General features: G+C 44.6%; 1 protein-coding gene across 5 annotated transcripts; it reads right to left on the minus strand.

Moving 5' to 3' along the window:
• Positions 1-915: 915 nt before the first annotated feature.
• LOC110500168 (importin-8) lies at positions 916-13,424 on the minus strand. 5 transcript variants are annotated; one of them, XM_036957514.1, is made up of 26 exons: positions 13,215-13,424; positions 12,170-12,251; positions 11,708-11,864; positions 11,292-11,450; positions 10,920-11,076; positions 10,696-10,785; positions 10,485-10,579; positions 10,266-10,350; positions 9,948-10,082; positions 9,494-9,593; positions 9,253-9,329; positions 9,004-9,120; positions 8,793-8,882; positions 8,391-8,426; positions 7,963-8,128; positions 7,684-7,844; positions 6,679-6,804; positions 5,786-5,861; positions 5,192-5,317; positions 4,950-5,047; positions 4,772-4,867; positions 4,314-4,534; positions 3,792-3,994; positions 2,228-2,455; positions 1,915-2,044; positions 916-1,621 (listed from the first exon to the last, which is right to left on the minus strand). In XM_036957514.1, coding segments are annotated over exons 1-26 (3,096 nt in total). In that variant the 5' UTR covers positions 13,299-13,424; the 3' UTR covers positions 916-1,620. The 5 variants fall into 5 exon arrangements, with proteins under 5 accessions (XP_036813409.1, XP_036813408.1, XP_036813410.1 ...); XM_036957513.1 differs by having other exon boundaries at positions 1,899-2,044; XM_036957515.1 differs by having other exon boundaries at positions 1,899-2,044; positions 5,795-5,861; positions 13,215-13,423.
• Between the last annotated feature and the right edge of the window lie 7,873 nt (positions 13,425-21,297).

Here is a 21,297-nt window from a genome sequence, read left to right on the forward strand (position 1 = left end):
GGAGAGAAACAACTCCAGACACTAGTCAACAACAAATAACACACACCCTATGTTGGTTTCACTGCCCGCAGAGTTCGACAGCTCTTCAACGCTTGGCTGCTCCTTACTGTCCTGCACACACACAGTCTTCAGTACAAACTGCAGTGGGCTAGAACATACAAACTGCAGCCGAACACACACAGAATACTAACACAGGGAGAGAGAGAGAGGGAGAGCAAGAACGCCGTTGCCGCACCAAAACCCATCCAAGCGTCCCATCTGAAACATCAGGATCTGACTACCAATCCTGCAAGCAGAGCCCTCTGACTCCACTAGAGAATCAAATACTGACTATAAAATGCAGAAAGAAGCCCTGTGGTATTTGGACATCTCTAACATTCCAGAGGAAACTCCTTTCACAGTTGGCTCCTCTTTCTGGACAGCTGGGGACAGGAGAGAAAGAACTGCCGGGCATGGAGAGATTCCCAGCTGTGATTTGAATTTGACACCCAAGTCCAGATAGTTGGTAGACTGGTGAAAGCCAGAATCCACCATGTTATGCCCTCTGTCTTGTGTCAGAACCATGGAGGATGGGAGGAATCCATTTGGAAGTATTTGAACATGGGCCCTGAGAGAAGCCTGTAAATGATGTTATGAAAACATATTTACTCCTGCTGATACTGTTCACCTACATGATGTTACAGTAGTTGTTCAATCCATCTGTGTGCTACTGAGCTGGATGTTTTATAAATGAGGGTTGATCGCAGCAGTGAACTCTGACCTAGTAATGATTCAACAGAGCAGGAAGAGACGTACAAAGACGGAACGTTTCAGCTGCCGCAATATCCTCTATGTGAAATCAATATAAAATATTTCTCCCCCCCCCCCCACACACACACACACACTATAGTAACATAACAGGAAAAGGCACAGGGCTAGATGTTACATGAACATTTATGATTTTCTTAAGTTAAATGAAAACAGTTATATAAAACAAAGACAAACAAACACTCTCCTCCCAGCATCTTGCCCCCTATTACAATTCATCAGTGTGAAAGGAACCCCCCCGTGGGTTAAAGGTCACTGACCTCTAACCCTTCACCCCAACATGCCTGTCTGTCCGTCCATTAGAACCACAGCTTTGGTTCAGACTAACTGACACATGGTTCTGATTGATGCCATGGCAACCAAGGACACCTGCCCAGTCCTCTCGAGACCAAACAAATGTCAGGCTATAGAGAAACAGAGATTTTGTGTACAATACTTACATTCACACAGTTACAGAATCACAGACCCAAGGACTGTACTGCACTAGAAGATGAATTCGCTGGTCAGTGATACAGAGCAGGACATCAATCTCACACACACTCTCTCTCTCTCTCTGGGGTAGGTGTGGTCCAATTACGGTCTGAGATGTGAACCGTAAAGTGTGTAGTGTAAAGTCCTGGTGTTATGGTCTCTGGTGGGTCTCCACCGAGTTCAGTTACGGTTCTAGATGGCCCGGTCTTGGTGGGATCAGTAAAGTCTAGATAGATCTGGTCTGAAACAGTTCTTGGTGTGTTTTAAATCCACTTCAGATCAGGCCAGAACTCTGCTGCTACTCCTCCTTCCATCCAGGCCTCCAGCCATGTCCCTTACAGCTCTGAAACAACATGACACAGTGTTAGGACTCAACGTACTGGAAAATACAGCATGCTTGACAAAATACATGTTTAAATCAACAACCTTTTACTGTTGTTGTATTTTACACCCTGCATCCTTATTCTTCAGCCTCACCATCTCCCAACCCATTGGCCCTTGGCCTCCTGTCCTCTCTCTCCTGCCCATTGGCGCTCTCCCCTCTTTCCCAATTAGCCCTCGCCCCCCCGTCCTCTCTCCCCATTCGCCCCCTGTCCTCTCTCCCCATTGGTCCCCCGTACCTCTCTTCTGCCTCACCATTGGCCCTTGGCAGCGGTGCTCCTCCTCTGCTGGGACAGGCTGTAGATCTCCTGCAGCTGTTTCTTCTGGTCATCACTGAGGGGCGTGGTCAGAGACTGGTACCAAGGCTGGTCAGTGTTCTGGACCCCTACAGTACACACAGGATAGAGTAAGGGTTAGATGCCTCTGTGTGTGTGTGTGTGTGTGTGTGTGTGTGCGCGCGCGCGCTTTCGTACATGTATGCATGCATATTTGTTTTTCCTGTGTGTGTGTGTGTGCGCACAAGTAGCTGTGTGTGCGAGTCGGTGTGTGTAGATGTGTAACCATTTACTGAGTAGGGCAGCGGTGAAGAACTGGTACTCGTCCTCTCCATTGTCATATTCCAGAGGCGTGTTGTACTCCTCCAGGGGTGTCCCCTCCAGCCCTTCTTCATCCCAGTAGTCTTCATCATCCTCCTCCTCCTCCTCATCGTCCTCGTGGCCTACGCGTGTGCAGGTCTGCTGTTGCATCATGGCGTTACAGTTCTCATTCACCTCGTCCTCATCACTAGGGATCTCCTCTGTGGACGCAATACACACGCAGACAGACAAACAGAATGAATAAAGTTTTTTAAAATGCACAATTCTTCTTAATGCTATTTTAAATATGCCAAATTACAGTAACAGCTGCTTAGCTAACATACATAACAATTGACTTCATCCTAACCTCCCCTGTACCCTGCTGTTCCCAATAACACACCTATATTCCCAGAAGGTAAATCAACTCAAATGGAGCGAATATGGAGACTAAATGGAACACTCAAAGTCATTCCCTCTGAGCTAGTCTCATCTACTACCTTTGTGTCTGACTGCACAACAACACTACAACCCCCAGAAGCACTCTGAATATTCTGGAACTCCAGGTTCTTCACACTTGACTGAGGAATGCCAGCACAGCTGCCCTGCGGTATGTAGGGAAATGTAGTGCAACTAATATGACCTGAAGGCAGAGTGAGAAGTCGAGAGAGAGAGAGAGTGAGAAGTCGAGAGAGAGAGAGAGTGAGAAGTCGAGAGAGAGTGAGAAGTCGAGAGAGAGAGTGAGAAGTCGAGAGAGAGAGAGAGTGAGAAGTCGAGAGAGAGAGGTCGAGAGAGAGAGGTCGAGAGAGGGAGAGAGGTCGAGAGAGAGAGGTCGAGAGAGGGAGAGAGGTCGAGAGAGAGAGAGGTCGAGAGAGAGGTCGAGAGAGAGAGAGGTCGAGAGAGAGAGAGAGGTCGAGAGAGAGAGAGAGAGAGAGGTCGAGAGAGAGAGAGAGGTCGAGAGAGAGAGAGAGGTCGAGAGAGAGAGAGAGAGAGAGAGAGAGAGAGAGAGAGAGGTCGAGAGAGAGAGAGAGAGGTCGAGAGAGAGAGAGGTCGAGAGAGAGAGAGAGAGGTCGAGAGAGAGAGAGGTCGAGAGAGAGAGAGGTCGAGAGAGAGAGGTCGAGAGAGAGAGAGAGAGAGAGGTCGAGAGAGAGGTCGAGAGAGAGGTCGAGAGAGAGAGAGGTCGAGAGAGAGAGAGAGAGAGAGAGAGAGAGAGAGAGAGAGAGAGAGAGAGAGAGAGAGGTCGAGAGAGAGAGAGAGAGAGAGAGAGAGAGAGAGAGATCCATAGGTGTTGAAACCTGGCCATAGATGTGTAAAGCAACACACATGAACAGCTGAGGACTGATTCCCACCACATCCATAGCTAGTGTTAGTAGTGTCTTAATCTTCTACCATTGACATTATCCCTGGCCCTACCCAATGGCTTCCAAGAAGCGGGTTTGATTCAACAGTTTTAGCATCTCTCCTTTCCTTTTCTCTCCTCCTCTCTTGCCTGCTCTCTCCATTCCCCTCTCATTTGTTCTGTCTCCTCTCCTCCTCTGTCACCCGTTTTCCTCCTCTCACCGTTCTGGTCTTCCTCCGGTACCCCAGTACAGGCCAGAAGATCTGGCTTGTTGAGGCGGGAGGAGTAAAGGTGTTTGAGCCCCAGGAAGAGGAGCAGGACGCTGGGGACAATCTGAGCCGCTATCCCGTCTACCACCACTGGCCTGGAGGGTAGCTCCATCAGAACACTCAGTCCGATGATACACATCTTACGGTCATGGAGCCTGGGAGAGAGAGGAGTGGAGAGAGGGAGAGAGACAATGAACTCCAGGTAGGTGGTGAATTAATCATGTACAGTGTACTGTAGTAGGTATAAGTATTGCATGTCCCTTATGTTTTTACACTGCTATAGGAAGAACACAGTGTGACTCAGTGATAACTAACAATATAGTTGATGAAGTGGACCGTATACAGTATGGGTCTAGTAGTATTTAGGGACCATGGTTTAGGACACATTGTTTATCCACTGTGCACTTTATAGTGGGTAGTGTATAGGGCGTAGGATGTAGGATGTAGGGCGTATGGCTTAGTTTATACACTTACCCCAGGAAGAACTCAGTGTCATTCATCCACTGGTTGATGAAGTGAGCGGTGATGGGCTGTGGGGTGTGGGGGAAGTGCATGTTGTCCAGCGTGTGGATGAGCAGGGCTGGGTTGTAGTAGAGAGCAGCGATGGCCACCTGCAGACACATGGTCCTCAGCTCACTGGACTTCACACCTCTGGTTAGCCGCTCCAACACAACCTCCACAAACAACGGGATACACTGGAAGAAGGGGGGAGAGAGTGAGAGAGAGAGCGAGTGAGAGAGCAAACAAGAGATACAACTGTGCCAAATCACATGCGGGTGAGAGAGAAGAATCAATTCAATATTGATAGCAATCATCCCTCCCAACGGGAGATTGAGGGTATGAAAAGGAAAGACCGTGCAAACTGATTTGGGCTGAACTGGGACCACTTCTACCCTTAAATACTACCCAGAAGCCTTCGCGGTCCCTCTCACCTGGTCGATGCCCCTCCCCCGACACTGGAGGACGATGACCTCTAGCAGCTTAGCAGCGTGACACTCTGCATCCTCACCTGCATCACTGGTCAGCACCTACAGTACAGGAGTCAAAGGTCAACATGGGACACTTCATCAAACTCTACCTGAACACACACACACATATGCTCACGCTCACCTTTTTGCACATGTTGTATATGACCTCTAAATATTTGGGGTTGGACAGGAGCGTGTCTGTATCCACGGTAACGTAGTTGTGCAAAAGAGGCATCATATCTGAAAGAGAACAGACCGTGATCATCAGCATGTTTAGCCAGTATCACCATCATGCTATTCAACATCACATTCACTGTGATATTCAATGTTCACCGAGACAGGAGTGTAAGCCCAATATTCTCACTCAGTGACTCAGTACTCTACCCGTGAAGTAGTCAAAGCAGTCGTGCTGGAAGACCTCGTAGAGCACCGCCAGTAGCTGCCACATCTGAGGGGAGATGGTCTGGCAGGTCAGCCCAAACCCCAGGGACAGAATCTCCTCGTAGAACTCTGGAGGGGAGAGAGAAGAGGAGGAAACAGATCATCGAATTGATGTTTCCCTTTGAGAGATAAACAATCTTCCACAGTGACCCCCCCCCCCCCCCCCCACACTCTTCCTGAAGGAAACTAACATTATACAAGTTATCACATAACCCATTCATTAACATAGAGCTGTATTCTCTCCTTACACACACACACACACACACACACACACACGGTGCTTGGTTATCTGGGAAGCACCTTTTGATAATTAGACCGTGCTCATTGTGCGACGGAAATGGACAAGGTGTTATACAAGACGGGGAACAGCTCAATGGAACAGGGAAGTGAGATTAATATGGTTATTGTGTAATGTGTGTGAAAAGCACACACACACACACACACCCACAAAAGGTCACACAGAAGAATAGACACACAACGCAAACAAATGAGTATGTGTGTACACACAAAAACAGACAGTGACGTGAGCACACACACCTGCCATACCTATGATGGGCTTCTGCAGCACCAGGCCTATCACCTGTAAACAGATGCCCTCCAACTGCTGAGTGATCTGAGAGAGAGAGGGAGATGGAGAGAGGGGAAGAGAGAGAACACGATAACGAAAGAACGAGAGGCAGTCAAGAGGGTGAGAGAGGAAAGATACAGGCAGAAAGAGAAAGAGAGATATCAAAAGGTCAAAGATCTATTGATCCCAGGCTAATATCGGTCTGACATAGGGAGGGCACAATTACCATATAACCGACGGTTATGGATAAAATAACAGTCATAAGCGTAAAATGTGGCACGAACAGCTGACTGAAGACAGAGCGGCAGGGCAATCGTACGGTTGAGTGTTTCTGCGTTAACATGGACTCATAACAACGTTATGAAATGCATTCAAATGATGTTAACTGGTGTGGCTCATGCAATGGAATGTATTTCTGTAATGTCAGTGGAGTTGAATCAACAAATCACGGCACATATTGATGGGTACACTTCCTGTTTTTACTTCTATGGGTACACTCGCAATGGCCGCCAGTACACCCATCATACCATCATTGACTTGAATGGGGACGCCCGTTCTATTCATTCTATTTCTATGGAGGCACATGTGGTCAGGAGCGGAGAGGGAAAACGGTTATTACAGAGAGCACAGTCATTTGGCTGGCCAATTACTGTCATCCTAAATTCCATGACCGTCACAGCCCTAGTCTGACATACAGGATGTTCAATAACACTGTGTGTTCACACAAAGCAGGGGAGAGGGAGCAAATCAATCACCAATCATCACACATTCAACTGGAGCTTCAGAGGACTCGATTTGGAATAGGGTGAGCGTGTGTGTGTGTGTATATCTGTAGAATGCGTGAGTATACAGTTTGTCTCACCTCCTTGTGGTCCTCCATAACAGTGAGTATGGTGTCTATGGTGCTGAGGATCCCCAGAGCCATCACCGTCTTGTCTTCATTCTCCTCATACTCTTCACTCTGTAGCACCTTGGTGAAGATCTCAGCCTGGAGACACACATATGCAGGGGGTGTTAAGGCTTTCGCGTGTTTCGGTTTGGCTGTGCTCGCTTAAAAAGACCTTCGCTTGAAAAACGAGGGGGGGGAAGCGACAATAGTACTGTTTGTCCATCTTGAGACGCCGTAGCCAAAATAGTCTGAATTAAACAAAAAAAAATTCATGCTTAGGAGATCTTAGTCATGCAATTTTACATCTAACTAAGATGTTTGGTGCAGTATTTCTTCGCTACCGAATTCGGCTTGCCTCGAGAGAAAAGTGTTCACGAACAGCCAAAAAACAACCCTAGCCGAAGACCAATCAAACAAAAACGTCACAAAATGTTGTCATAATATATGCACAAACTGTTTCAGATAGGAAGCATGCGGGCGCCTTTACACACACACACAGAGACAGACACAGAGCGACAGACACAGAGCGACAGACAGACAGACAGACAGACAGAGACACAGAGAGACAGACAGACAGAGACACAGAGAGACAGACAGACAGAGACACAGAGAGACAGACAGACAGAGACACAGACAGACAGAGACACAGACAGACAGAGACACAGACAGACAGAGAGACAGACAGACACAGAGACAGACAGACACAGAGAGACAGACAGACACAGAGAGACAGACAGACACAGAGAGACAGACAGACACAGAGAGACAGACAGACACAGAGAGACAGACAGACACAGAGAGACAGACAGACACAGAGACACAGAGAGACACAGAGCGAGGTTAGATGCACTCTTACTTCTCACTCTTTATGTAGAATCATACTGGTGAAGATTGTATGTATACTAAGACTCTTTCACACACACACACAGAGATCCTGTTAAACAGTAGAGCATGCCAGTGGAGGCGTAGGGGGCGTACCAGGTTCTGGGTCATGTCGACGGCGATGACAGCCACTTCCTGGTTGTACTCGCAGATCATCTTCTGAATGACATTAGTGAGGTCATCGTTCTCCGTCTCCTTGATGACGTGGAGCAGCTCCTGCATGACAGGCCGGATGTAGGGCCTGATGTAGACCTTAGCTAAAGAGAGGGAGAGAGAGGGTTCAGAGTGCGTGTGTGTGTGTGTGTCTGTGCTAGCGACGCTTGTGCATTTGTGTATGCATGTGTGCACGTCCGTGCGTGTGTGTGAACCCCAGACCTTGCTCCTGGTTGCTGACCAGTGTCTGCAAGGCGATAGCAGCCTCCACCTTGACGGGCATCTCCTTGTCTGCTACCAGGCCCTGTTTGACCAGCTCCACCGCATTCCTCAGGACCAACTCGTTATGGAAACGCAGCGGGCTGAACGAATGCAGCACCCAGCACGACTGAAGACAAACACAGGGTCACAATCACTGATCCATATACCACACGGATGGGCATCGCTATCAGTGTGGAGCCGATCCACATTATGTACAAATCAGCACCGTCCACTTCCAGTCACCAAAATGTGCAGTGGTGCTTCCCAACACGATCACCAGCCTGAAGAGGGCCAGTAAGTAAAATAGCAGGGGTGAGGAGGGTAAAGAAACACAGGGAGGGGGATGTTTAATCCATATAAAACAGGACTGACAGACCATTCTGACTCACATGGATGGACTGTATGGAATGTAGCACCCAACAGGACTGTAGGTATAAAGAGGGAAGGAGCCATTTTAAAGATCGAAGAACTGCTCACACACAATAACACACACACTTCTATTTTTTATTTTACCTTCATTTAACTAGGCAAGTCAGTTAAGAACAAATTCTTATTTTCAATGACGGCCTAGGAACAGTGGGATAACTGCCTTGTTCAGGGGCAGAACGACAGATTTTTACCTTGTCAGCTCAGAGATTCGATCTTGCAACCTTTCAGTTACTAGTCCAACGCTCTAACCACTAGGCTACCTGCCGCCCTACATGTTCTTACACACCCATTCTCAGCTCCATGTGAAGGGTTGGGTTAGAGGGGCCCTGGAGTGAAAGCGCACGCATGCGTGTGTGTCTCACCCTGGCCCGGAGGTATCCCAGAGGGGAGTTGAGTAGAGGGAAAACGTAATTCTGTAACATCAGCTCCATCTGCTCCCTGTACACCCTCTTCTACAGGACGACAACAGGAAGACAACAGGAACAGAGGACTCAGTCACAGATAGACTAAACAGGCCATAAAACAGGCCATAAAACAAGAGGGGAAAGTACAGAGACAGCCACACTTGCTGACCTTCAGTAGGAGTTCGGCCAGTGAGCCGATGACGTGCAGCGCCCCATCCTTCCTGCGGGGGTCAGCAGAGGGCTCCATCATGATCTGGTGGCAGAACTCCATCATCTGGGGAAGAACCTAGGGGGGGGGGGGGGGGGGGGATGCAAGTCATTTCAGAGAAGACTCAGTTAAGGAAAGGAAATGAGGAAAGTAATCTATTTAGGACTGTTGGGTAGTTTTTGTTTGGTTCTTGTGTGGTTCTCCACTCACCTCCTTCCTCTTGCGGGCTGCTTTACACAGGAGGCTCTGGGCGGCGGTGGCAGGGAGGGCATGGTCATCATACACATCTGGAACAGAGAATGAAACGCAGCCAAGATCACAATTTACCTTATCTCTATTCTGTGGAAGCCATACATTTTCAACCTAACATGTCATTATGTATACTGACCATTCAATGTCCCATTACCTCCAAAACTACTAACTGATTGAGTTATAGAACGTGTGTACTCACTGAACTTCATGCGGATGTACTCGTATGGATCCTCCTGCCACAGTTTCTCATCCTCGTCTTTGTAACACATTAGAGGGAAGATCACCTCTTGGCTGATGGTCTGTGGAACGCACAGTACACACACACACACTCAGGTTAACTACTAAAAGTGGAATGGAATTGTAACATCGTTTTCAGAAGCATAGCAGTATTCTGATTAGCTCAATTACTAAGTATATAAAACAGCAGATATAAATGCTGACATAAAGATTAGACAAATTTAACTTTGATCATCACCTGCCACATACTGTAACTCAATCCAAAATTGTAATGTCACAGACATACCACCGGTATAACAATGTGTAATTTCACACATAATCCCACATTTGTGATGGAAAAGACCTAAATATAAATCAAATCCATTATTATTAGCGTGTCACAGAGGTACAGGTGTAGTGGTGTCTGTCTGACCCGCCTGCATGTGTGGCTTCATGTGTTTCCAGGTGAGGGAGTGAGACAGGCCCTGGTTCAGGTAGTTAAGAGACTTCTGGAGGACGTGAGGCGTGACATACTGCTTCTGTCGGTGTTGGTCCAGCACCTTCAACAGGACCTGAAGGAGACCACCCAGAGACGAGGTCACACCAGATCGTACGGGGTCAGACTAAACAGAAGACTACTGCTGCTCACACCACACACACACACACACCCACCCACCCACCATTGGTAGATGTGGACTAACAGACATCTATACATTCAAGCGGGATGTCATATTTAGAATGTTACAAACTCTTACCTGTTGGATCCCTACAGCGTACGTCTTCAAGAAAAAGTCTGCAAACTCAAAGTACTCCTTTGTCACGTTGCCTGGGCTTCCGTACCTGCCACACAAGTATAGAACAACATGGTTAGACTGAAAAAAAGGCTACGATCCACAAACAAACAAACAAACATATTCACATCAACATACATCCAAATTCATCAACACACAAATACATCTCCCGTGTCCCCTCACCTCTCGAACAGTCTGGTGATGATGTGTAGGGCCCACTTCTTACTCTTCCACCACACCAAGTCAGGTCGGTCATCCTCATCCACTTCCAACGTCTCCTAGCAACCACACACAACAGAGGTTCGCCACTCCCTTTCAATAAAAAAACGTAGGTCGAAGAATTCGCAGAAGGCTGGCAGGTCTACACAATAAAGGATGAAGAAATAAACCTTACTGGGGGGACATCTCTGTCCATAACAGCTCTGAGGAGCTCCATCCACTGGGTAATGACTGTGTTATTAATCAGCTGGAGAGGCAGGGAGTACTGCAGGAGCAGAATAGAGAGACACTGGTATTAGTATCACACACAATTGCACACGCATGCCACATGCAGTCAGTCACAGACACTTGCACGCACAGTCAGTCAGTCACACACACACACACAGTCTTTTCTCTCACCTGTACGAGAGCGTGGAAGATCTTGAGGATCTGTTTCTGTATGAGGACAGAGAAGATGGTGCAGTCAGGCAGTAGCTGGGTGACGAGCTGCTGTATACGGGGCAGGAAGATCTGCATGGCTGCTAGCAGCGGATCCCTCTCCTCCGCCTTCTTATACCTGACACACACACACGTGATATCGTCGACAACAGGCTGGGTGTAATGACTGAAAAATGTAAATGAAATAATCATTTATATCACTCAGCTTATACACTAGAACTACTAAACTAGGACTGAAAATGGTGGCTCAAAACACCGCATCGTTACGACTTGATCACTAGTGAGAGTGACGGGTCCCCAGGTGGGACAAACAGCGCCGGTTGGTTGACTCACTCGTAGGTCTTGACAAGCTGGTAGAGGGCTAGGAGGCTGCCGTACCAGCTGCCACTGTTCTGAGACTGCAGATACAGGCCGATCTTATCCACTATGGCCGTCCAGCGCCCAGGGAAGTCATGCTTTATGATGGCTCGCAAACACACTGTCAACTGGGCCCTGGGAGAGAGAATACACACACATACATCAGCATTGTATTCTTTCTATAACATGCCATCACTAAACGATCCTCACATCCCTCTTCATTGGGCTTGTAGTCACAGATGATCTATACAGTCAAGTGACCCGGTTTCAAAGACTCTAGGTAGAGCAGAGCAGAGGACCGGAGCAGGGCACCACCTTCCCTGAGTATCAGGCTAAGAGGTAAGGGTTAGTAGGTTAAGGGAGGTAAAGGAGGTTAGGACAGCAGGACCCACCGGATGGACTCGGGACACTGGATGATGGCCTCCACGATGTGGTTTCTGATCTGCGTGCGGTCGTTCTCGTGGATGTTGAAGGGGAACACCACCTCCCCTAGAGAGGGCTCGCGGTCCTGCCAGTACTGGCTCACCATGTTCTTTAGGTAGATGGCCGCTGGCAAACAGAGATCACTCAGACTGGCAAGACTGACACAATTCTACCTTACAATTAATTCATTCATTCATGTGCCAGTTTCCTGGACACAAATTAAGCTTAGTCCTGGACTAAAAAGCATGCTTGATGAAGAACCTTCATTGAAAGTGATCTTTTGCCCAGGACTAGGCTTAATCTGTGTCCTGGACACCGGCCCAAAGTGAGGCTATTATCAGTGTTGTTTATAGTTGTTGCATTGGTCCAGTGATGTTTTAAAAACAGCCAGATGCAGGTCTTTATGTCATGTTCTGAGGCAAGGTTCTTACCTGCTTGGCGAACAGGGAACTCCACCTGTTCAGACACAATGATCTGGAGCAGAGTGGGGGCGAAGTTGATGATCTTGTACGACTGGAACACACAAAATAAGACACTGCTTTAAAAATGAGCTCAACCCAAATCGGACCACATAAAGTTAAGCACCTGACTACTTCAGGTGTCAGCTTCACATCTACAGCGCACAGTGAGCACAGTGGTCAAAACAATTATATGATGACAGAGCAGAGTGTAAGGAGGTGGACTCCCAGGTTGTTTGTTGATGTCAATACTAACTGAAGAACAAGGAAAACAGAGCAGGTGAAGCATGTTGCCTATTCGCTCCTCTCACACTCACATCAATCTTGCCAGACCAGTTATCAGATTTCAGGTTGTAAAAAAGAGCCAGGGTCTGTCAAAGTTATAACCAGCAAACAACAATTAAAAAAGAAGGGATATTTTGAACCAAATTCTTTCTCTTTACCTCGCTCTTTCTTTATCTCCCTCCCTTTATCTCCCTGTCAGTGTTCTGTCTCCAGCAAATGCTCCTAATTTCACTTTGTTGAATCACTGACTGACAGGCATTTCATACAGACACACCAATCATTTGTCCCGGTTAGAATTCACCGGTCAAATCCAATGAATCATCGAAATTGTAAACTTTTACTATCGCTGGCTGAAATTGCTGCATTTGTTACAATGTTTCAACTCGCGCGTGACGTCTACAATTCCACTCCAATCGGACACTTGCTAGTTACATTGTTTCACGAATAGCTCCATCTCCGGACTGCTGCACAGTGGGCGCACTCTCCCTCACAATTCTATTGTTCTCCGGTGCAACAGTTTGTGTTGCAAGTTACATTACATGTCAATCTACTGTTTCGTGTCCTACACAATAAACAGAGAGATGCAAACATAAGTTATAGAAGGACTAATCATTGATCCCGAAACACGGCCTTATTGCGATCCCAAATCATAAACACGGACAACCCTTTCTGGAAATGGGTTCATGCTGACCGGATAACAAAAACAACAAAGTTATTTTGGGCATCCACCCACCTGATTGAGTTCGTTTTCAGCCGCTATCCGGAGGTTGGGATCGATCGTCCCTTTCAGGGCTTGAATTATCCGATTGGGATCCATAATGTAAAATCCAGGTCTAATCGAGTGTTAATTTCTATGTTTCACAATCACATATATGAACTGCTTCAGATTCGGCAAAGCGTTATGGAGCTGCCCTAGCCCTGCCCCATTTTACCGGCAATCAGCAGGCGGTGGACGCAAAGCAATGTAAATAGTGGCGATTTACGGTAGCCCTTCTTTCTTGTTCTCTCTGTAATAGGTATAGACATTGCAGAGATTTGTCTTTACTGCCACCTTAAGAACTGGAGTGGTCATGACTGAAAATGTCCCTTCAGTCAATCATTTGTGGTAACCTTAGATTTGACGTGATGTTTCTTAACCAGAGGCGTAGTTAAGGGTGGGCCCACTGGGGAGCCAGGCCCACCAAATCAGATTTAGCAACAACAAGAAAACTGCTCTTTACTTGTCAGTGTTTCAAAAAGGCCATTAGTCTTTTTACATAAACATGCAAACACTATCATATAGAATTCATAGCAAGCTGTGCACTGAGTTAGTCCGATTTGATGAAATATAACAGAACAGATTAACACAAGAGCCAACTGAAAACCACACCCCCAATAACCAACCAATATGACTGCATTGAGGCATGTCACTGTGCTTCTATGGATAAATACACCATGCCACTGCCTACTTCGTTTGGTCATTGGACACAGCTGACAACTTTTGAAGAATGCTTGGAGTGAGATTTGCTATGTGAATTTCATTGCCCCTTTGGCACAACCCCTAGACAGGAGGAAATGTTACTATTTTAAAGCTAATTTCCTGCAATTCTATGTATTTTGACATGGTTTAGGCCTATGACCATGGTGGAATATATATTTTTAAACACAGGTCAGGTGTATTCAGAATGCTTTGAACATTAAATGAACACTCAAAATTGGACAACTTGCTACTTTGCCACTTTTGGTGGGTGAAATACAAAGTATGCCAAAAAATGTAAACACTTTTTAGGTGGTTTGACACTATTCAGACAGTAATGAAATGAGATAGGGAGACAGGCCAATGCTAGAAACTGTGGGAAGGTTGGAAGCAGGGATTAATCCCTGTTCTCAGGTGGAAAGTTGTGTGCAACAAGTGGCAGGGTGTTACAGCTACATCAAGTTTTTGGCCAGGACATTTGAATGGTTTATGGCAGTGGGTCTCCTTGTCCATTTACTGGTTTCAAGGTAAGGACACAAACATTTTATAATTTGGGTGAACTATCACTTTAAAATAGGTTTTGGGGAAAAAATCCTGCTTACTCTTCAGGAGGGTTGGCCACCCCTGATCTGTGTTTCCCAATTGCTGGGTATTAGAAAATGTTCTTGTTATAAGAATTAATCTCTCTAAATCACCAAAACTTCAAGAGAAATCTAATGAATATCAATATTCAAGAGGTTTATGCCTACTGGTTGAAGATCCTTGCCATCATCTTACTCTAGAAAATGTTTGAGTTGCCTAGCATGTCCACAATATTAAAATGTCAAATTATATTTGATTCATGCAGCATTTCATATCCAATGCTTATTTGTAGGACTTGTTCAAAACTGCCCATGAATGGCTACAAAAATATAAATGCAACATGTAGTGTTGTGTTATGTTTCATGAGCTGAAATAAGATTGCAGAAAATGTCCATATGCAAAAAGCTTATTTCTCTACAATTTTGTGCACAAATTTGTTTGTCCACCAGAGCTTTGGCCAGAGAATTGAATGTTAATTTAAATTCAAGGGCTTTATTGGCATGGGAAACATTTAACATTGATAAAGCAAGTGAATTAGATAATAAACAGAAGTGAAATAAACAATCAAAATGAACAGTTAACATTACACTTACAGAAGTTTCAAAATAAAGACATTTAAAATGTTGTAACGATGTGTAAATAGTTAAAGTACAAAAGGGAAAATAAATAAACAAATATGGGTTGTATTTACAATAGTGTTTGTTATTCACTGGTTGCCCTTTTCTTGTTGCAACAGGTCACAAATCTTGCTGCAGTGATGGCACACTGTGGTTTTACACCCAGTAGATATGGGAGTTTATCAAAATTGGGTTTGTTTTCAAATTCTTTGTGGATCTGTGTAATCTGAGGGAAATATGTCTCTCTGTGGTCATACACTTGGCAGGAGGTTAGGTGCAGCTCAGTTTCCACCTCATTTTGTGGGCAGTGTGCACATAGCCTGTCTTCTCTTGAGAGCCAGGTCTGCCTACAGTGGCCTTTCTCAATAGCAAGGCTATGCTCACTGAGTCTGTACATAGTCAAAGCTTTCCTTAAGTTTAGGTCTGTCACAGTGGTCAGGTATTCTGCCACTGTGTACTCTCGGTCTCCAAATAGCATTCTAGTTTGCTCTGTTTTTTTGTTAATTCTTTCCAATGTGTCAAGTACTTATTTTTGTTTTCTCATGATTTGGTTGGGTCTAATTTAGTTTAGTAATTTAGTTGTTGTCCTGGGGCTCTGTGGGGTCTGTTTGTGAACAGAGCCCCAAGACCACCTTGCTTCTCCAGAACTCACAACCATAAAAGGCAATGGGTTCTATAACTGATTCAAGTATTTTTAGCCAGATCCTAATTGGTATGTCAAATTTTATGTTCCTTTTGATGGCTTAGAAGGCCCTTCTTGCCTTGTCTCTCAGCTCGTTCACAGCTTTGTGGAAGTTACTGTGGCGCTGATGCTTAGGCCGAGGTATGTATAGTTTTTTGTGTGCTCGAGGGCAATGATGTCTAGATGGAATTTGTCTTTGTGGTCCTGGCGACTATCATTTTTGGAACACTTATTTTTGTCTTACTGAGATTTACTGTCAGGGCCTAGGTCTAGCAGAATCTGTGCAGAAGATCTAGGTGCTGCTGTAGGCCCTCCTTGGTTGGTGACAGAAGCACCAGATCATCAGCAAACAGTTGACATTTGACTTCAGATTCTAGTAGGTTGAGGCCGGGTGCTGCAGACTGTTCTAGTGCTCTTGCCAATTCGTTGATATACATGTTGAAGAGGATGGGGCTTAAGCTGCATCCCTGTCTTAGCCCACGGCCCTGTGGAAAGAAATTAGTGTTTTTTGCCAATTTTAACCGCACACTTGTTTGTGTACATGGATTTTATAATGTCTTATGGTTTTCCCCCAACACCACTTTATATCAATTTGGATAGCAAACCCTCATGCTAAATTGAGTCAAAGGCTTTTTTGAAATCAACAAAAGCATGAGAAGACTTTGCCTTTGTTTTGTTTTTGTCAACTAGGGTGAATACATAGTCTGTCGTACGGTCAATTTGTAAAAAGCCAATTCGACATTTGCTCAGTACACTGTTTTCACTGAGGAAATGTACGGGTCTGTTGTTAATGAAAATGCAGTTGATTTTCCCAAGGTTGCTGTTGATGCATATACCACGGTAGTTATTGGGATCAAAATGAGTCTCCACTTTTGTGGATTGGGGTGATCAGTCCTTGGTTTCAATAATTGGGGAAGATGCCAGAGCGAAGCATGAGGTTAAAGAGTTTTAAGTATAGCCAATTGGAATTTGTTGTCTGTATATTTTATAATTTCATTGAAGATACCATCAAAACCACAGGCCACAGGGTTTGTATTTTCTCCCGCAGTTCATTCAATGTAATTTGAGAATCCAGTGGGTTCTTGTAGTCTTTAATAGTTGATTCTAAGATTTGTATTTGATCATGTATATGTTTTTGCTGTTTGTCCTTTGTTATAGAGCCAAAAAGATTTACCCATACATCTCCATTTTTGGATAGATAACGCTGTGTTTGTTTAGTGTTTTCCAATTTTCCCAGAAGTGGTTAGTCTATGGATTCTTCAATTACATTGAGCTGATTTCTGATGTGCTGTTCCTTCTTTTTCCGTAGTGTATTTCTGTATTGTTTTCGTGATTCACTATAGTGAAGGCGCAGACTAAGGTTTTCTGGGTCTTTATGTTTTTGGTTGGATAGGTTTCTCAAATTCTTTCTTGGTTTGATGAATAATTCAAAAACCTAATTGCCAGTGTACATTTTCTTTGGTTTTCTGTTCAAAATGTTTTGATTTCATAGGGAAGCTGAGAGCTCAAATTTACTGCTTAGATTTTCTCTGCCAAGTTTACACCTTCACTATTACAGTGGAACGTTTTGTCGAGGAAGTTGTCTAAAGGGATTGAATTTGTTGTTGCCTAATAGTTTTTTGGTAGGTTTCCACACTACATTCCTTCCATCTATAGCATTTCTTAATATTATTCAGTTCCTCTGGCTTTGATGCCTCATTAAGTATTGATCTGTTCATGTAGACTGATTTTGCTGTGATCTGATAGCGGTGTCAGTGGGCTGACTGAACGCTCAGATACTCCGGGTTGAGGTCAGTGATAAAGTAGTCCACAGTACTACTGCCAAGTGAGGAGCTATAGGTGTACCTACCATAGGTGTCCCCCTCAAAGCCTACCATTGACTATGTACATACCCAGCGTGGGACAGAGCTCACAAAACTTTTCAATGCGTGAGAGAAGAGGTGTGCAGTGAGTGCATGAGAAAAGGGTGAAATGCCTGGCAAATAATCCTGTGCCTCTATCACAGTCAACAACTCGTTTTTAGCTTTAAAAATGCTACATTCTCTAAGCGCAAAATGTGTAGTACAGCATGAGATGAGCTATAAAAAAAAAACTGCACATTTCCTCTGCACATTTCCTCTTTCCTGTTTTACAGGAAATTTCCTGCAACATTCTCTCAGCCCTTATTCAACATTATATTCTCGCCTGTACAGTTCGAGAGGAAACTTTCCTGATTCAGACCCTAGTTTCTGCCTGAAGTAGACCTCAATGCAATTTAACGTCGGGCTTCCAGTCAACGCTCAGCCCTACTTTTAAGTAGGCTACACTTCATTTAACATGGGTAGCCTTCACACAACACATTTATTAGGATAGTTTAGTCATCTTTCAACATTGAGACATTTTCTTTGACGACAGCGTGGTCATCGGGGAACCGTTCTATACATGCCTGTAAAATAGAATGGTGATGGGGGAGTTACTATTATACTTTAGCATAATACGGCATATACTCATTGTGTTTCTGGTTGTAATGTAGACGACCTGTACGTACCATACTCAATGAGTGACCTGTCTGGTGAGTATGCAGGCCATGGAAGAACTGCGACATTGTCACCTTCCAGGAATTGTGTGCAGATTCTTGCGACATGTGGCCGTGCATTAGCATGATGAAACGCGAGGTGATTGCAGCGGAAGAAGGGGCCTCCGGAACTCGTCACGGTATGTCTGTGAATTAACGCTCTAATCGATCAAATGCAATTGTGTTTGTTGTCCGTAGTTTATGCTTGCCATACCATAATCCCACTACGACCACGGGACACAACATTGACATCAGCAAACCACTTGCCCATACACGTGGTCTGAAGTTGTGAACACAGGTGTACCTGTTTAATGATTTATGGTAAAGGCATTACGTCATGCTGTGTAATCAGTTTCTTGACATGCCACACCTGTCAAGTGGATTATCTTGGCAAATGAGAAACGCTCACTAACAGAGATATACATTTTTTTAAAGTCTTGTGCATATGGAACATTTCTGGGATATTTATTAGCTCATGAAAAATGACACCCAAACACTTTACATGTATATGTTCAGTGTAAATACATCTAAAACATCACACAGCCTACATATCAGTATATTCACTCACAAAACAATGTAGGTTAAATAGGGGAGCACTATTGTGCAATGAGGTGTTTTTTTAATCCACATTTGCAGTCCACTTGAGCAATCTGAGATGGAACGTAGTTCCTTGCAATGATGGCTCTAAATAATACTGTACGTTTTCTTGAATTTGGGGACTGTGAAAAGATCCCTGGTGGCATGTCTGATGGGGTAAGTGTGTGTCAGAGCTGAGTGTAAATTAACTATGCAAACAATTGGGAATTTAACACTCCCAATTGAAAGAAAAGTGATGCAGTCAATGTCTCCTCTACCTTTTTAGCCTAGAGACTGGCATGCATAGTATTGATATTAGCCCTCTGATAATACTGATTAAAATGTGCCTCAGTTCTGGGCCAGCAACAGTTTTTCTAGGTCCTTTACAGCACCTGACCATATAACTGGGCAATAATCAAGATAAGATTACGTTAGAGCCTGCATGACTTGCTTTGTGGAGTCAAAAAAGAGCATCTCTTTCACCGACAGACCTCTCCCTGTCTTTACAACCATTGAATCAATATGTTTAAGTAATTTAGTCTCCTCAACAGAACCATTATTAATGATCAGATTCAGCTGAGTCTAGAATTTAGGGAATGATTTGTACCAAATACAATGCACTTAGATGTTTCAGACTAGTTTATTACTGGCCACCCATTCTAAAAGTGACACTCTTTGTTCAGGGTTGCAGTGATTTCACTAACTGGATGCTGAGCGTATAGGGTTGAATCATCAGCATACATTGACATACAGGCTTTGTTTAATGCCTGTGGCAGGTCATTAGTAAAAAATAGAATAGAGTAGAGGGCACACCACACTTTACATGTTTAACATTAGCGATGCATCCATTAAAGAGAACCCTCTGATCTATTCAATAGATGGTTCTGAATCTATGATATGGCAGAGGTTGAAATGTCAAGTATTTCTCAACACGGTGTGGTCAATAATATCGAAAGGCTGCACTGAAATTTAACAGTACAGCTCCCAATCTTTGTGTTTAAATATAAAAAAACACTTTTACCCCCCTTTTCTCCCCAATTTCGTGATATCCAATTATGATCTTGTCATTGCTGCTACTCTCACGGCTGGTTGTGACACAGCCTGGGGTCGTTGGAAATATGTATTTTCCAGATGTAGAAATTCAGAAGCAAAAATGTGCCTGATGAAAGTTGAAAAGAAGTCATTTATAGACATCAAGGCTATGATTGGTTCAGCTTTGGTCCGGAAGTACCAAAAACCAATTTTCAATTGATGTAGAAGTCAATGCCATTCCGGAACTGCACCAAACAAAAAAAAGACTCCCAAAAGGCGCCAGTCCTTGCTTACTGAGGTGCCGACTAGAGTGTTGCCTTTAATGAATTCCCATCTGTGGTAAGCATACAGTTTGCAAAACATAAACTATGTCCGGAAAGGACCGAACAAAGATGTTGGCTCCTGCTTACTGGGGTGTAGCCTACAATGTCAGCCAGCAATGTCATTTTATGAATGCACACCCATGTGGCAGGTCTACAGTTTGTAAAACAGGTCCTTGCATTGGCTTTATTAGTCTTGATTGCTGTGACCAATCAATTTGACTGTGTCATCTCTGAATATCAGCTACCCAACTTTATCAGGAGTTATCGCAAGCCTGTTTGCAATGTGTTTACACAACGGAAAATGCAATAGTATTTTCTTTTTAACTATGATCAGCTTGTCAAAAAAAAATGTACAGACAAACTTGAAAGCACTAAATCATGCCAATGGGGTAAAACTCCTGGACAACAGTGATTGTCCATTTTAATTTGACCCATCGTATTTTTAGGAGAAGTTAATTAACATGACAGCGCTTTTTTAAATCGTTTTTTGTTGTTGTTGAGGGCCATTTTAGGTTAGGCTATTTGATCAGAGAAATGCTCTACTTGCTGTTGGTACAGGAGTTTCCAGCGTAGGCAGGGGCCTGGAAACTAACCAACGTTACTCTCCAACGCAGACCACCACCTATCCACCAGTAAGTAGCAAGTCAAAAAAATAACCTACTGACACCAGGCCTACCAAACTACGCAATTCAAAAAAGCTGTCACGAGACAAACAAAACACCTACAGAGTTATCACTAACTCCACATTTTCTCCCAGAGAAATTACTCACACCAGTCAAAACGGTGCGTTGCCTGGATATCACCGGACAACCTAAAACACTGCTACGTCTCTAAGGCACTACACCAAACACTTATGACTAGGCAGTGAATACCAACCAAAGCACATCCCAATTAGCATTAACCCATCATAATGTAACAAAATACTATCCACCAAAATGTTTAAGAACCAACCTTAAGATCCCAGATGAGCCCCCACATCACAAACCGTCTCCTA

The sequence above is a fragment of the Oncorhynchus mykiss genome, chromosome 21, assembly GCF_013265735.2.
Source record: "Oncorhynchus mykiss isolate Arlee chromosome 21, USDA_OmykA_1.1, whole genome shotgun sequence".
Taxonomy (NCBI): domain Eukaryota; kingdom Metazoa; phylum Chordata; class Actinopteri; order Salmoniformes; family Salmonidae; genus Oncorhynchus; species Oncorhynchus mykiss.